Below are 18457 nucleotides of genomic sequence, written 5' to 3' on the forward strand. Positions count from 1 at the left end.
TGTATTAATGAGCATTAATTGGCATGCAAATTGGTTATAATGTCTCCACCTTTTAGCAGTATAGCCCATTTATTGTCATTCCTTCAGAAAATACAGTAATAAATTTTTTATTAGACTCATGTTCCCAATTTTGGAAGAGATGAGGGGAATTCCAAGAAAAGTGGAGGTTATTTTTTAAATTGTATATTTATTCTCACATGTTTAAATTTCAGTCACCTTGAAAGTTCTCTTTGTTTGATACAATATACCTATCGAGATGCTTTTTCCGCTGCTCAGAACAGTGTTTGAACACAGCAGTTATGATGCCTTTTAGTGCTTCTGCTGTTTTTTGTTTCACCTCTTCCACATCGGCAAAACATTTCCATTTGAGGACTTTTTTCATCCAGGGAAACAAAAAAAAAGTTGTCCAGGGTGTGATCAGGTAAATAGGGAGGTTAGGGTGTGGGGTGGGGGTCATGCCATTTTTTGGTCAAAAACTGCTGCACACTCAGTGCAGTGTGAGCAGATGTGCTCATAAATCACCCATCATGAAATGGGCAAGCACGTTGAAAGAATCTCAGAAAAATTTCACTGAAGCTGAACACAGCCTTTCACAACGATGCTAGCTGATACACTGATGCCAATGGGTTCCTAGAACACTTAGTTGCGGGGAGGAAGCCTGTACTACAAGGGGCCCACCCTCCAAAAAATAGTTCCAGGTTTTCTTGGGCTCCCCCCCTTTGTACACTGATATTGAGAAGTGCATTTAATTTTTTCCATAACAGGTTCTAGATACGTATTTGCAGTTTGTATTTGTCTAACAGAACAATTTGTCCCTAATCTTTCTTTTCTTCTATTCCTTTTCATTCCCTGTGTCAACACCAAAAAATTTCTAGTACATTGTAAAACAATGAGAATTATATATAAAAATAGCAAGTACAACTTCCTACATTTATATACACTCTGTTTTGGTCAAAGTACTTTCATAGATGAGCTCTCTTTTTGATCCTCAAAGGGGTCATGTGAGGATATCGGACCCTGGGTCTCAGAGGTGGATGCATTGCCTGAGGTCACACAGAGAGGGAAAGGACCAGAATCAGAGATCTGATTGTCTGACTTCGGGTCTGGTGTATACTCCTGCACAGCACAGGAAGGGGCTTCTGGAGAGTGAAGCATTTAAGGGCATGGCTGGATGGGTTCCTATGGGCAAGACATGGAATTGAATCCTGGTTTTAGCTGTGATTTTAGCAAGTTTGCTCATCTAGAAGAGGAAGATAACAATACTTACCTCTTCACATGGTGTTGTTAAAGCACAAATCAAAGGGTTTAGCAGAATCCCTGGCAAATGGTAATCACTAAATACATGTTATTGCTATCTTTATGATTATATGGTTTATGCCTCTTCCAGTTTTTACCTTAGTTAGTGAAGGTTCATCTTGCCCTCTGGTCCAACTGCAGTTTTCTAGCGTTGCTTATCCCTTCAAAGCCTATATCTTCATTTGGATGCTGAAAATCATTGTACCCTTGACTCTCTGCCCTGGATTTCTTCCACCTTTCCTGGATGCAAAGAGGAAGTCATTAGACATAGTGTCTTATCTTAAAGGAACCTGCAGAGTTTTTCAGCAATACTTTCATTCACTTCTTGCTGGTCTCATTTATGTGCCCAGCTGTAGCTATCCTAAACCACCCTGAAGACCCTGGACCCTCCTCTGTGTTCTTCACTCTCAGCAGATGATCATGTACCCAGATTCATTTTTAAAACATCGAGGACATATATATGTTCTGAACTCCTTCAATATCCTTGTATCTTCACCCACTTCTCATCTTCTCCTACTGTCTCAGGAAGAATGAGCTCTCTTACGTCCCAAGGCTCTTGGGAATGCCTCCTTTTACTCCTTTGGAATATGACTCCAACAATTTTCTATCTCTCATTGGCCAGTTTAGTTTTCCCACTTCCTAGGCTCACATACTCACTCTCCTGACCATGCCATGTGCTGTCGACTGCTTCTCTAGCTTTGCACAAATTGCTCTGTCTGCTGGGAATTTTCATTCCCCGTCCTCCTTCAAGATTCAGCTCTAACATCATCTCTGGTTTGTTTCCCTTCCTCAACATTCCCTTAACTGTCTCCTTGCCACCAGCAAGTGGCTGTGAGCGTCCCAGGGAAGGGCACTATGTCTTTGAAGACACCCAATAAATGTTAGCAGAAGAAAGGGAGTTCCTGCAAATAAGTATATATCTTTCCCACAATTGAAACATAAACTCTTGACCTTGTTATTGCACCTTCTGCTTATCCTTCTTCTGAACAGCATTCTGCTTATCCACCATACTTTCCCCTTGCAATTTAATGTCTGACACTTTTTGAAACCCTTTTCTGCAAAGACAAAAAACAACTTCCTTGTGGACCAAATCCTGCTTCTTGAGACCCTCACCGGGCTTCTGTGACACAGTGAAAAATTGGTTCTTTTGATGCCTCATTGACTTAGCCTTCCTTGACTCCATTGATTTCTCCAATGTGGGTATTCCCTAAGATTTAGTTCATTTGCCTTCTCTGCTGTCATCTACTCCCTACACGAACATTCTTGGTTTTAACCATCACCTGTAGGCAGATAACATGCAAAGTTTATTTCTAGTCCAAGTAGCGCCCCAATTATTCTGCCAGTCGAGTTCTGAATTTTGATTCCAGCAATGGCAAATACCTGACGCTCATGCTGTCATTTGCCACTGTCTCACCCAAGACAGATGTTGTTTCACCCGAGACGGATTGTGCCACTTTTCCACTAAGAGGCAGCTTCAGAATCTTTCTCATTATCCACCTTTATTCCATGGCATAAATGCTCTGTCTGCTTGAAATTTTCACTCTTCACTTATTCCAGGCATGTGCTTCTTGATAAATAATGGAAAACCTGCAGTTCATCCCCATAGCACAACATGCACTTTTTTCCCGACTAGCACATCAAACTCAACAGGTTTAAAACCAACTTATCATATCACCCTATCATATCCCCCTATCCTCAGCTTAACTTCCTACTGCTGCCTACCCTGGTTTTGCAACTTGTTTCACTTTTTCCAAATGACTGCTAATCTTCTTTTTTATACTCTACCCATTAAGGTATCAAATTGTATGTATTCCAATGTGTCTCTCATTCATCCCTTCCCTTCTATTCTCGGGGCCCCTATCTTGGCTCTGACACTTATTTCTTCATTATAGGATATAAGAACAGCCTGAACATGGGTCTTCCAATTGCCAGATTCTCACTTTTCTAAGTCTTCACCTCCAGATCATTCTTCCAAAATGACTCTCCAACTCAAAACCCTTTAAAAACTTTCCACTACCTTTTAAATAGGGTCCCCAATTCTTGGAAATTTTGTAGAGTAAAATTATCTTTGATTTGGAGTCAAAAAGATTTTGATGCAGGTTAACTACTATGAGACTTTGAACTTTTTGCTTAACTTTCATTTATTCAGTATATATTTATTGAACACCTACCGTGTTCTAGGCTCTGTATCAAGTATTTGAGATACAATGAAGAGCCAAACAGATTGTGTCCTTGCTTTCCTAGACCTCACAACATAATCAACTTGTCCCTATTTCTCATAATAATTTCTCCCTCCCTCAATGCTTTTAGCTTCTGGTTTATGCTGTGCAGGGTATTGTAATGCCATGTACAGTATTATTGTAATCAGCATTTTATGTGTGTTATCACTTAACCACAGTATAACTTCACCCAAGGGCAGGGACCATGGCCCATTTCCCATAGTGCAAGCACAGAGCCCTATATACTAGGTTCTCAGTGAATTCTGGTGTGGTTTTATAAACTCAAGGATAGTCTTTGGCATAGTTATTATGCCCGGTGTGTTTTGTCCTGTCAGAGTTATACTATTTTTTTAAAAAGTAATCACTATTTAGTGTCTATTCATTCTAAGATTTCTCCTTTCCAACCTACTGCCCTTCCTATAGCTATTATAAGTAGAATTTACAATATTTACAACTTGTGCACCTTAAGTTTTTTTATTTTAAAGATGTGCACCTTAAGTTTTAAAAAATAGCAAATTCGCTCACAGTGGAAATATTATCCATGTGCATACAATGGAATGTTAAAATAATGTTCTTTTTACTAAATAGCTTTTTGACTTGGTAATGAACAATATGTTGTTTTTCCCTGAAAAGTAGCACTAGGACTTAGTTCTGAAGATTGTATTTTACCTTATCCATTTTTCAACTGGCTGTTTTTAGGTTCTCAGTGAACTTACATTAAGCATTTGTCAGTCTGAAACAATGAGTTAACTATAGCCAAATTATAACCATACCTTTCCTCTGCACACAAAATCCTATAAACAGCATGTGATCATGTTGCTTCTAGAATTTATGATTGTTTTCTTCCAAAAGGAAGCTAAATTTAGCCTAGTAATTCTACATGCTCCCAAGGAAACAATGCCTGCTGTGATTTCTAGAATAAATGAATCTGAACCACAGTTCCCTTACTTGACTAACTGAGAAAGTTTAAATATCAACCTAGTCATTAACCACAGATATTAGACCACATTAAACAACCAGCAAGGGGTTAAGAAAGAAAGTTGCTGTGTTTCTGATTTCATTGCTGAGTGAGTCTAACTCAGTTGCCGTATCGACCTTAATACAGAACATTGTTTGCATCTCATAATGGTTCTCTAAAATTACTTGTTCATGGCTTGAGTTCTAAAATTAAACTATGTGGAGTCATGTCTAACAACACAATGCATCTTTATGTGAAACTAGCTAGAGTTTTGTGTCTTCGTCCTATGTAAAAAATTCCAGTTAGGAAACTTTATTTTTGATAGTTTAACTGGTATCGTTCTTTCTGTTTTCTTCTTCTTTGTTTCTAATGACAACTGAACTGCTCTCGCCTTGAACGTGTTTTGGCAGATAAACTTCTCACAATGAAGGCCCCCGCTGCGCTTGCACCTGGCATCCTTGTGCTCCTGTTTACCTTGGTGCAGAGGAGTGATGGGGTGTGTAGAGAGGCCCTAGTGAAGTCTGAGATGAACGTGAACATGAAGTACCAGCTTCCCAACTTCACCGCGGAAACGCCCATCCAGAATGTGGTTCTACATGAGCACCACATCTATCTCGGTGCCACTAACTACATTTATGTCTTAAATGACAAAGACCTGCAGAAGGTTGCTGAATACAAGACGGGGCCTGTGCTAGAACACCCAGACTGTTTCCCATGTCAGGACTGTGGCAGCAAAGCTAATTTATCAGGTGGCGTTTGGAAAGATAACATCAACATGGCTCTGCTTGTCGACACCTACTATGATGACCAACTGATTAGCTGTGGCAGCGTCCACAGAGGGACCTGCCAGCGACACGTACTTCCACCTGATAATGCTGCTGACATACAGTCGGAAGTTTACTGCATGTTCTCCCCACAAGCAGAAGAGTCCAGCCAGTGTCCTGACTGTGTGGTGAGCGCCCTAGGAGCCAAAGTCCTCCTATCTGTGAAGGACCGGTTCATCAACTTCTTTGTGGGCAATACCATAAATTCTTCCTATTTTCCAGATCATTCATTGCATTCAATATCAGTGAGAAGGCTAAAAGAAACGAAAGATGGTTTTAAGTTTTTGACAGACCAGTCCTATATTGATGTTTTACCTGAGTTCCAAGATTCTTACCCTATTAAGTATGTCCATGCCTTCGAAAGCAACCATTTTATTTACTTTTTGACAGTACAAAGGGAAACTCTAGATGCTCAAACTTTTCACACGAGAATAATCAGGTTCTGTTCCGTGGACTCCGGATTGCATTCCTACATGGAAATGCCTCTGGAGTGTATTCTCACAGAAAAGAGAAGAAAGAGATCCACAAAGGAGGAAGTGTTTAACATCCTTCAAGCTGCATATGTCAGTAAGCCTGGGGCCCATCTTGCTAAGCAAATAGGAGTCAGCCTGAATGATGACATTCTCTTCGGGGTGTTCGCACAAAGCAAGCCAGATTCTGCCGAGCCAATGAATCGATCTGCCGTCTGTGCCTTCCCTATCAAATATGTCAATGAATTCTTTAACAAGATCGTCAACAAAAACAATGTAAGATGTCTCCAGCATTTTTATGGGCCCAATCATGAGCACTGTTTTAACAGGGTAAGTCATATCAGCTCCCCACATACAAACTATGAGGTATAAATCAGAATAAGTAACCGTCTAGAAAAGAACATCAAAGACTTCTTTTGTGCTTGGTAAATGGTCTTTATTCAAAATATTTGCAGATTCTTTCCAAGAAAATTTAGAAATTGACTTCATTTACAACTAAAATTATATCTTACAAAGTAAATGTGGTAAGTGAAAGAAAAAAATATTTTTGAAATTCGGATTTGCATGTTTGCAACACTTCAGATTATTAAAGTTTTTTCTCATATAAGCTTTTGTAGTTCTAATCAAATTTACACAGATTTTACTCAACAGCAATTCCTGTAAAACATAATTATTGAGATCTCTGTGTAGTTTTTGCAACATTTAGAAGACGCTCAAGGTAATTTGTAGGTTAAGAATTTTTTCTTATGAGATCTAATTCTCCACTGATATACAAATAGTTAATCTGTATTCTTGACATTACCTAAAGAGCCTTAACTTTTAGAAATCTCTTCTGAAATGTTGGTAAGTAAAACATTTTAAAATAAGTTAACATGCTTCTCTAAATCACCTGGAAAAGTAGAGAGGAAATGTTTGCTCCCAAATTCTTCCTTTAGATCTTGACTTTAATCATGCACTTCCTTCTTGAACAGACATGTGTTTACCAAGTTCTAGTTTGGAATTTTACCTGGTCTGTATTTGATATTTATGAGCACAGATATGCTTGGAAAGTGTTAGGGATATTCTTGGTGTTTTTACTTTATAGTAGTAAAAGCTACCAGCTTGCTATACCTAGAGGATTTATCCTGCTAGCTATTTCATCACTTGGTACCAGAGGAAGAGTACCAAACTGAGAGTTTATTGTAATCTTGGCTTTCTTGTATTGGACCCAGATTTGGACATTTGGACCAGCTAGGATCATAATTGAATGAACAAATGGTATAGCTTTTCTAAAGACAGTTTGACTTTGGATAGGTATGTCTCACTTTGCCAGTTTTTAATATAGGTGAATTGTTATAATTGCAAGCAGAAAGAACATTAAGCATGTCCTTGATAACAGAAAGAATTTAATTTTCTGAGGGATACCAAGGGCATATGAATTTAGAAACGTTTGGTTGACTTTTGCTGAAATGTCTGGGATACTTTCCTAGATAGAGACTGCAGTTAACTTTTTTATGAAGCTAGGAAAATACTTCCAAGAAAGTCAGTTCATCTTTTGGTGAACTAAAGACAAAACTGTCCTCCACTCCCCTCCAAAGTCTATGAATACACATAACATACATGCACACATATCCTACCTACGACTTCTTTCCCCCTGCACACATTTAATATGTGTTGCAAACTCTGTAAGAAGCAATGAAATTCCTCATGAGGCTGCTCCTTTTCTTTACTAGAAAAAACGAAGGAATGAAAGGAAACAAAACAACTTTCAGAAAACTGGAATTAGGACATAGAAGTGTAACATTAGTAGCATGACAGAGAAAACATTTTTTCTGCTTCCAATAAGTTGCTTCAGAACCACAAGTTTAAAAGGAGTCTATTAGGAATTCCTCCAGGACTTTTAGAACACATAACTTTGATATTTAAATCTTGTTCTTTTAAAAAAAATTTTAAAGACTTTATGAAGGTATATTGATATCTCATCTCATTTTTATATTTTGTACATGCCAATCCCCAGACGTAAAAGTACTTATCAATTCTAGAAATTCTCAAAACACATCTGAACTTTATCCTACCTTTTTGACTTTTTTGTGCACCAAGGGAAACAAAGAGACAAGATTATCCTTTGAAATACAGGTCAGTTTTATCACCCAGGAAAAATGCCCAAAATGCACTAGCCACACCTGAAACCATTATCACTCCCATCACAAAAATTCTTGTGGGAAACAAGATGGAACTTGCCAACATAGCCTTCTTATAAGGGAAGCCAACTTTTGCACTGGCCAAATTCCATAAAGACAAATACCTTCAAGTCTCCTCTATTTATTTGCCTGTTTATTGTCTCTGGTTACAAAGATCAAAATTCTTCTGAGACTACATGCATTCTCTGTTTTGTATACCCTGTCAGCAGAAAGACCTCAGATTGTTCCAATAATGAGCCTATAATCATCATTTCCCAGCTTTATCTTAAAGTGAAGCCACCTAGAGCCATTTGTCACACAAAAATGAAATGATTTACAAGATCAAACTCATCTAGAATGACTCCAAGCAATAAGATGATTCCATTTTGTCTTGGCAAACGTACTTGGCAAGAAATCAAGTGACCCTTCTAATAATTTCTTGGAACTGATTTTTTAATTTTGGCCTAAAGTTTGGTGACTAGATGGACACATCGTAGTTTTATTATTGATAGTTCTAATATATTGATGGTGGAACTCGTGTGTGCTCGGAGGACAAGGTTAAGAAGGCTATAGCAGTAACTTTCCACGTAGGCTTCTGCCCAGTCCTCAGTGTGTATGCAATGCCACAAAACGGGGTTTCTGGCTCTCCTTAGCTTTCTGCACATGGTGGGGACACCATGTGCAGAAAGTATTTCTGTCACAGGGTCAGATAATGAGAGGGCTAAGCGAGGGCCTTTTCCACTCTAGGCTCCAGCAAGTGTAGCAGGCCTGACTTGCTTATTTGGGATCACATATTTTGTTCCCATTCTCACATTTTATGAAATGCATCCTTGCAAGCTTTCCACATGCATCGTCTCATATTGACCAAATCACAAAAGCTCTCTTTGGAGTCATCTAATAATTTCCAGAGCACATCATCATCACCTGAAAGTTGTTTGTGCTTCAGAACTCTTTATCACCACAAATGATGCTGTTTCTGGAAATTTATCCAAGCCACAGGTACCCATTTATGGAATACCAGTATTGTTGATTACACCAGCTGTTCTATCAGAATAGATAGATAGATAGATAGATAGATAGATAGATAGATAGATAGATAGATAGATATAGATATAGATATATTTTGAGTGGGGGGTCTCACTTTGTTGCACAGGCTGGAGTGCAGTGACACCATCACAACTCACTGAAGCCTTGACCCCCTGGGCTAAGACAATCCTCCTGGGCTCATGCAATTCTTCCACCTCAAGTAGCTGGGACTGCAGGCATCGGTCATCATGCCTAGCTAATTTTTTTTTTTTTTTAATAGAGACAAGGTCTTCCTATGTTGCCCAGGCTAATATTGAACTCCTGGGCTCAAGCAATCCTCCTACCTTGGCCCCTACCAAAATGCTGGGATTACAGGCGTGAGCCACCACACCCAGCCAAGAATATATTCTCGATTGTCATAATGTAACCATTTTTATGTTGCTTTTGAAAGTTATTTGTACATGATTCTTGTTTACAGTGACTTCCAACACCAACTATGAGATTATACACCCACAAATCTGTCTTAAGTATCTTTACCACCTTTTTCACCCATTCATCAACCAACTTTTATAAGCCTTCTGAAAAGTATTGATTGAAGTTGTTTTAGGCTAATGCATATTCCCTAAACAGCACATTTATTATTCAAAATAAAGGACTTGAAAAAATGCTCCATTATATGGAGATTTGTAAAGATCCAAATTTTGGAAGAAAAAAACTTCACCACCTATTTGGGGAGAAACAATATTTTAAAATTCAGTTAACTTGCTTAAAATTAGCTGGACACTCCAACAGTCTTAAACATAAAAGATTTATTAGCGTGACAGTTCCAGGAAAAAGAAAAAAATAGAATCAGTACACACTGGCCCAATCTCCTACAAATGAGAATCAGTTTTGAATAAGGAAATTGTTTTTAAAAAGTCCCCAATCAGCAAAGATCCTGTCTCCTGAGTTATAGCGTATTTACTGAAAGAAGAGGAATAGCACATTTTGGAAAGATTTTTAGTCAAAGTTGACATTTAAAAAGGGTTCTTGAAGTAGCTCTCACCTTTCAGAAAATACAAGTAACACATGACAGCTTTTCTTATAGTCCCATTATCAAAGTTTTGCTCTATAGACTTGTAGCAAATATTGTCACCAACATTTTGGTCACTTTGTGACCAACGATGGATCAACTGGAGGGAAAGGCATGACATTTGGTGCCAGACACAGCTGGATGGAAGTCCTGATTTACTACATCCCCGCCATTTGACTTCTGCCACATTACTTAACTTCTTGGAGCCTGGGTGCCATTTGTAATATGCAGATAACAATACCTACTTCACACGGCTTTGTGAAAATTTGGGATAATGTATATAAAGTACCTGGCACAGTAAGATGATAAATTTAGCTCTTTGGGGGACAGCATGGCTTAATGAAAGGAGGCTGAAGTCAGAGGTGTGGGTTCAAACCTGAACCCCATTATTTTTTCTTTTGGTGTTGTGGGGTACATGTGAGGATTTGCTATGTAAGTAAATTGCATGCAGGTGAGGTTTGGGCTTCTAATGAACCCCATTATTTTCTACCTGGATGACCATGAGAGTATTACTTAAACTCTCTGAATTCATTTTCTTCTGTGTAGGACTATTGTGTGGACAGGTGCAATCATATCTGTAAAAGGTCTCAACTTAGTCCTTGGCACTAAATAAATAGTAGCTATTATAGTAAGGAATGCTTGTGTAAAGAAAGGCAATTTCAAATGAATGGATTTTTTTCTGGAAGAGACTGGTTCTATCACTTATAAAGGTCTTCTACCTCCCTCCCAACCTATTATGAGTGGCCCACCTCTATATGCTTAATTTATATAAGTCCTTCTTAAGATTTAATGTTCAAAAAAATAAAAAAAAAGATGGGGAGAGGAGTAGTGATGGTTTGAGGGGGCAAGAGTAGGAAGAAAGATAATTGAATCAAAAATGTACTACGGTTAAGTTGTGTTCCTTTCCCTGACTTTGAATTCTAACTACCCATGACATTATAAAATATTATGCCTATGTACTTTAAGTCATACTTTGCATTCAAGAATTTGCAGATAATGCAGCTTTAGAAAAAGTCAACTTCATAAGTTTGTTTGTATCAAGCTTCCTTGTTTTTAAATATCATTTATACTCAAAGAGTAGCCAGCTGTTTCCCAAAATAAAGGAAACCTAAGGTAGTAATTTTCCACCTCCGTTTCAAGGAGTGCCAAAGTTAAAGGGTCACCACTCAGAGTCATCAAAAGGAAGAAAGCGAAGTGATTAGAACAGTTTTAAATGAGAATAAGAATCAAAACAAGATGTAAACAAGGAACAATAGGAATAGGCAGAAAAATAAACATACGGTGATGTCTCTTTATTACAGTTATAAAGATGATAGATGAATAAAATTGAGTTACACTTAAGTTGTAATGGAAGAAAATAATTGCAGCCTTCCATCAGGAAACCACAAGGACCATTATTGATCTGTCATCCTCAGGGCATGTCTCGTAATATTTAATAAAATAAACAAAGATTTATAACTTTTATGGGCCATATATTTATAATCTCCCACACCGTTTGAACTGCAAATGTGGAGTCAATGTTACAAATAACATCCATGTAATTATACTGGTTTGGCATGCCTTATTTAAACAATCTAGCACTCTCCAGAGAATGTATTTTGTATTAGGGATGAAAAATGTGAAGTCAGATTACAGAGTTTTTTACTTCCTGTGCTCAGAAATAAGAGCATGTTATCCTATATGAAAAATGTTGTTAAGGATTCTTCATTCTTAATATTAGACAGCCCGCTAAGCCTAAACACTAAATATCTTGACCAAATGCCAAATGAAAGAGCTACCAAAGTAACATCTTGCATGAAAGAAAATCCTTGAGGATTCAATATACTTTTTAAAAAACATCTAAGTAGAAAGTTACTAATTTTTCACTTGATTCCTTTTTTCTTCTCTAGACTCTGTTCTCTCCCAGACTCTTGGAGTAGCTGCTTCCTAATTTCTTTATTTGTTTTCCCATGCTACCCCATTCCATGAAAAGTGGTATATTGCATTATTTTGTTTTTTAAAAATTTCTAAATCAATTTATCTCCAGTATTTTGTAACACTCTCCAAGATCACTGGGTACACCCTGGGGGTATTAGAAAACGTATTACAGAATGAGCCACTAATTCCCTTTACCTTTTTACCCTCCTCCTGTTAACCCATCTTTAAACCATCACGTGGCTCATTCCATCTACCCCAGGAAAGATGAAAAAACAGAGGCAATATGTTTCTACAAACTAACAAACAGCAAGGGAACACAGTTAATGCTAAAACTGTCACCAAAAATATGAGGTAGACTTTCCCTGTGGATGCTATTGGTTTGTGATATGATCAACAGTATCTCCTAGTCATGTAGGTAACTAAAAGTTAACTACCCCATGTGCATTTTAGATTAATTTTTCATTCTTTTTTAATGCCTTCTAGAGCAGGTGGTATGACCTGTGTTTTTAAGCAGTTGATTTCTACATGGAGATGCGTTTGATAAAATAAGGAGTTTTGTGCAAAAAGAAATCCATCTTTTTTTTTTTTTGAGTTGGAGTCTCACTCTTGTTGCCCAGGCCGGAGTGCAGTGGCACACTCATGGCCACGGAAGCCTCGACCTACTGAACTTAGGCGATTCTTCCACCTCAGCCTTCCAAGTAGCTGGAACTACAGATGCACGCCACCACACCCGGCTAGTTTTTTTGTGATATATTGTAGAGATGAGGTCTCATCAAGTTGCCAAGGCTGGTTTCGAACCCCCATGCTCAGGCAATCCTCTCACCTTAGCCTCCCAAAGTGCTGGGATTACAGACTGAACCACTGCGCCTGGCCAGAAATATATCTTAAAGTTGATTTTTAAAAAGCCCAAAATGTTAATAAACTTTGAAGCCACAGTTCTGATACATGCTTATTTTCATATCTCAAGTACTTGATTAGAGATTTCTGGAAATGTGGAATCCTGCATTTTGTTAAGGATATGAACCTCCTTGAGTAATAATGGGCTTTTTACTCAGAATCTATTTCATCTTTTGGGTGTTACACGCTTACTTCAGACTTCTTTCTTATCAGTGGCCATCCCATCCTGCATTCTTATCTCCTCATTCTAACAAGAAAAATGGGGATCTGTTAGAATTTGGATAGAAATTCCACCAGAAATTTCCGCCATTGCCTATTCATGGATTGGCACAGGTACTGATTCAGTGGGTGCACAGAGTTCAGAATGACTCAAAGCCCAGATATGTGCTACAAGTCATATATCCAGCAGCGTCTAGAAAGGGGAGTAAAGTGCTAGCTATCAGGGAAATGAAACCAGAGGCTCAGCTACTCTTGAAGTCATTAAGACTCACTCCCTTGATGTTTTATTTTTTTTTAATAGTAAATGTTGTAAGCGATTCTAGGATCCTGGATACATTCCAGTCTGCTAATTATATATTTTTCCTGACGAAAATGTTCCAGGCAGGTTCATTTGCATATGAATTACTTGCTGAGCCTTGTTGACTTCCTTCTAAAAGCCTCCCTCTGCCTTGGGAAGCTGTTTACGGTGCCTCACCCCAGACTTAGACTAAACGCTGGAGTAGCTGAAGTGTAGCTGCCCATGTATACTTCAAAAATATTCTCAGCCTCTCAACAAAGAAGAAAGAAAAATGTCTTACTATTGCATGCAACTGTAGAATAAGTTTGTTTTAATCATTGTTGATGTTCACAAATGGGGATATATGGTTTATGATAGTATAACTATAAAACAAACAAAAAATACATTGCGAATTCAGATTCGAGTCTAACTTTAGTTATCTTATCTGGGTAAATCACCAAAATATTCATCAATCAGAGCACAATAGAATGGCAGATGACACTTCAAATTGTGCTGTAGGTAAAAGGGGTGAAGTAAGGTCAGTTTTGATTTGTAAAGCATTCTTGTCTAGAGCTGACTTTATGACATTAAGTTTGCTGAGTTGTCATATCAAAATACATAGATTATTTTGTTTAGCTCGAATTTGTGTCTGTGTACCAGAAAAGTGTAAACCTGTATGTTAAAGTTTTTATGTTAAATTTAAAAAGTCTGATTAACACTTGCATCTAGCAACTCTACTAACTAAACTATAGGTGAAGTCATGCTCAGGAAATGGGAAAATGCAAAGATTAAATTGGCCCGTTAGCTCTGAGTGAATCAATAGTATTTAGTGCTAATGCACTAAGCAGATTACAAGCACTAATGCAGTGGCAGTCAATAGCAAAAACGAGTATCTCTAAAAATTATCCTGACAATAAAATGTGCAATATTTTCCATTTATCTGAAGCTAATTACATTATGGGCTTGTTCTTCCATCTTATTAGTTTAAGCCAAGTGCTAGAAGCCCAGTCATTTTATTTGGTGAGTAAAATGACCAAAAACTTTAATCATTGTTTCAGCAAGAGACAAAGGAAAGGACTTATTCGTATAACCAAGATTCAACAAAAATTCCAACAGATATTTATTGTATCTCTAACCCTGCTGGTATTACAATAGAGAACGAACTAGACATTGTACTTGTCTTCATGAAGCAGACTAAACTAGTGAAAATGACAGTAAACATTCAGTCACACCAATAAACAAATACCCCATAATAATTTACAAAACAGGCTATGAGAGAAACAAACACCTGTGAATGCAAAGGAAAAGGAATATCTAAATTTAGTACTTTTGTCACCAAAGGCAGTCCTGAGAAAATGAAAGGTAACTTTTACATAAATCTTGGAATTTTAGAAAAAGCAATATGTCTTTAGTATTTGGGCAAATATACAGCCAATATCAAATAAACTAATAATCATTACCTATCTTATAAGCCTTACAGCTAAACTTTAAACTGCTGCATTTTGACAGTTTTTAAAAAGTGGGCTGTTGTGACCATTAGTGCTTATTATTTTACACTTAAAAATATCATAAGAAGTAGTACTATACTGGAGAATTTAACTTTTTAAAAACATTTTCTGTTTAAAAAAATTTGTCTATGTATTTAAACTTTGCTGGTCTTTGATTTCTAAATGAACTGTTATTTTTCATTAAGTGGTTCTTTGTATGAAGAAGATAATGTGTGGATTTCTAGAAGCTAAGGACATAATTAAGGTTGTACTCACTCTTACTGCCTCTCAAGTCCTGTCACCTTAATCAGCTTCTTTAAAAATAGCTATTTCCTATACAAGCCATGTCGTTTCTTCCTTGTCTCCCTCTCCTTTCTTCTGTGACCAACACTTGTAAGGCCCTAATTGTCAGAAGAACACACTTCTCTTCGGAGGTGGAGGGAATTCCCCTGTTACCAATAAGTTTTATGACAAAGAGAATCATGCAAATCTGAGGACACACAACATAAGCACTTTGGGAACCATCGAAAGTATAAATGTTAATAGAATTCAAGGGAATGTGATGGTGAGGTAACCCCAAGTCACATTGTCTTTCTGCTTCTGTGTACTGCACCCTGCACAGCTGCATCTATTTGTAGGTCATTTCCTTCTCGTGAGCATCATGTGACATAGAGGGCTAAAGCAGAGACAAGTGCTGTCAGGACTCACAAGTATATCATGGGCACCTATTGAATGTACAAGTATGTGCTCTCCAGGCAGGGCCATCTTCATATTGTTCTGATTTGTAGGCAAGTTCCTTCACCTTTAGCTGCGGACACATTTGCCTTTCTCTTTCATTTTGATCATGTCTATCTCTATATATCTAAAGCATGCAGATATCTAAATAAGCTTAGGTCTTCTATGGTAGGCACTTTGTCATGCTTCTTTATACCTAAGCATGTGCTTTGCAGATCACAGACAGTAAATAGCATTGATATTATTTGATAAGAAATGTCTTCCAAAAGAAATCTGTATTTACACAATAGAGACTATCTGAATTGCTGCAGTGTGACTGTATCATAAACAGCATTGTTTTGGTCATCTCCACAAACCAAGAAGATTTGAAATGCAGGTGTAAAGATACGTATGAGGTGGCAATATAAACACTTGCCTTTTTCTGTGTTCACTTTGTTTACTTCTGTTTGGCCAAGAAAGACGTGGTATTTGCCTGGGGAGCAGAAGGCCTCAGGGCTTATTCCTGTGCCTGCAAGTCAGAGAGGTCACTGACTTGCCCCTTCCTGAAGGCTATAATTACAGGGAGAGGACTATTTATTTTCCAGTAAAGTGACCAGAATCTTGAGTTTAAAATATTGTTTACAAGAGTATAGTGTATATAGGCGTTATACACAACCTCAGGAAAGATCATAGAAAAGTGAGACCATTTTTCTTCATATAATCAATAATGTGAGAAGGTCCAAGACTCTGAAAATGTTTTAAAGTACAATAATAGAGGTGAATATGAGGTCAAATTAGGTGGTCCTGGGGCTTAAGGAATGGAATTAAATGAATCAAGAAGAGGAATTTCTAATAGGATATAATCTATCTGATGATTCATTAAATGTAAACTTATTTGTGGCTCCAACATCGTGGTAAATAAGAATTATCAGTAAATGTATTAGTAAGAGTAATTGAGATGTATTTCTAATTTGAAAAACACCAATTACATTGGGTTTATCTAGAGTCAATGTGAAAAAAATGAGCAATGTTTCTTACTCTCAACTAAACTCATTCTCGTTTTCAGGATAGTTATAGGAAAGGTATTGATTCCAACTAGAGTTAGGCATAAAAAACACAAGGTCAATTTTGTTACTGGCCCAATATTATTAGTGTGTGCACAATAATTGGTAACATATAAGTGGTAGTTTAACAATAGTAGGTAAAACTTGAAATTAATGTCAAAAGGTCAAAGTACAGGTTGCTGACATGTACACAGAGGAACTGCTTTATATATGACTGCTTTTAAAAAATGATATCATATTGTGGTGAGTTGTGACTAATTCTGAGATTTTGTCCAGATACTTTTTAAAACCAAGTGCTTATGAAAGCATGAGTAGCAATTTACAGATTTTTAGGCTGGATGTGTGGCATGATGTACAATAATTGTCCCCATACCTCCTGGCTCATCTCCATGCTTTACACAGGAAAGCATGTTCACCTCAGTATTGAAAATTAAGAGTCACTATTTGTGGCACAGTTATAGATCACAGGGGGAAAAAAAGTATACCACACCTAACAAAAGAAAGTTTCTTATTAAAAAGTAAACTCCAAATTATTGTGTGATCTGGGGTAACCACGGCATAAACTACAGCTATTGGATATCTTATAACCCTGGTGATAAGATAACAATTCAACTGAATGCAGATGAACTCATGAAGAAAGAAGGATTATGAAATATTTGGAAAGTAAACACCTAAATTTTCATAAGTAAATATTAATTAAGTATTTGTATGATCTTTAGATATGAAAGCTTTCCTTGCCTGCCCTTGGCCCTTGGAACCAGCTGTTATAACTCCCAGTGCCTTATTTAATACTCTGTATGCTCGTGGTTCAAGAACTGCTTAAGAAACAGTTTTCTCTTTTCCCTGCCTATAATATATAATAAAATCTCTGTGCCAGCAAATGGCTGGACAATTATTTTAACAATGACATTGGAACAGCTTCATTTACCTTTCTTGCTATTAGTAAGGCTTCCCTTTTATACTCCAAACTACAGTAAATCACAAATTAAACTGAACTATTGTTTGTTTAGTGCTCTGTTTCCTCCTAACCTTATTCTTGTCTATCAACCTCAACCCAGGTCCCCAGTGGCTCAGGAAAACCTCAATTGGGATTAAGTAATAGTTTACACAACCTCACTCAGTCATTAACCCATGTTGACTTTCTCATTCTTGTGCTCCAGCCTTGTTTAAGACTTTCTTGAGCACTTCATCCAGCCTCTGGTTTGGGTGCAACTAACGACACCTATTAATCAAGAAACTTAACATTTCCAAGGAATCATTCAACCTATCTCAGACTTCTTCATTGGCATAACCTAATTTAGTCTTCTATTCCTTCTTCAGAATAAAACCTGATTTTGTTCAGGTTTTATAAATACAAAGTTTGAATATCTTTACTTCATCTCTCGTTCCACATATACACAAAGCAGGAACAGAAAATTTTATCATTCCAGACAGATTTTTTTTTTCTTCAGTGTATTGAAAACTATGCCAGTAAGAGAAAACTAGAACTCTCTGGCTCTTTCTCACCTCCAGTCAATCTATTTGTCTCTAAAATGCTGATTTTTTTTTTTTGAGAGCAAACCATTTGTATAACTGCATCCCTTAACATGATTTGAGGGCCCCCAATGTTTTCAAAGTAAAATCCACACTCCTTAATATAATATTTAAGGAGTTTCTGACCTTGGCCCTGTCTATTTCCTGGTCCTCTCTCACACCCAATGATGTGCTGGTAAATGTCTAACTCTGGAGAGAAGAAGAGCAGAAGTTCCTGGTTTGTAGTGTTTTCCAATTTCAGTGGTATAAATACCCCCACCAAGCCAATTTCAAGTTACCACTTAAAACAGTTTTTGGCACTGGACAAAACTTAGGAAGAGATGTG

General features: G+C 37.4%; 1 protein-coding gene across 2 annotated transcripts in view; it reads left to right on the forward strand.

The window, feature by feature from the left end:
• The first annotated feature begins 1283 nt into the window (after positions 1–1283).
• Positions 1284–18457, forward strand: part of MET (MET proto-oncogene, receptor tyrosine kinase) — a 93015-nt gene continuing 75841 nt past the window's right edge. Inside the window, exons 1-2 of one of the 2 annotated variants that reach the window (XM_021716727.1) lie at positions 1284–1327; positions 4884–6097. In XM_021716727.1, coding sequence (XP_021572402.1) covers positions 4898–6097 — 1200 coding nt within the window. In that variant the 5' untranslated portion in view covers positions 1284–1327; positions 4884–4897. Of the gene's footprint in view, positions 1328–4883; positions 6098–18457 lie in introns of those variants that run through there. The other variant, XM_008066339.2, reaches the window with a different exon arrangement.

The sequence above is a fragment of the Carlito syrichta genome, unplaced genomic scaffold, assembly GCF_000164805.1.
Source record: "Carlito syrichta isolate Samal-C Ts95f unplaced genomic scaffold, Tarsius_syrichta-2.0.1 Scaffold308881, whole genome shotgun sequence".
Classification (NCBI taxonomy): domain Eukaryota; kingdom Metazoa; phylum Chordata; class Mammalia; order Primates; family Tarsiidae; genus Carlito; species Carlito syrichta.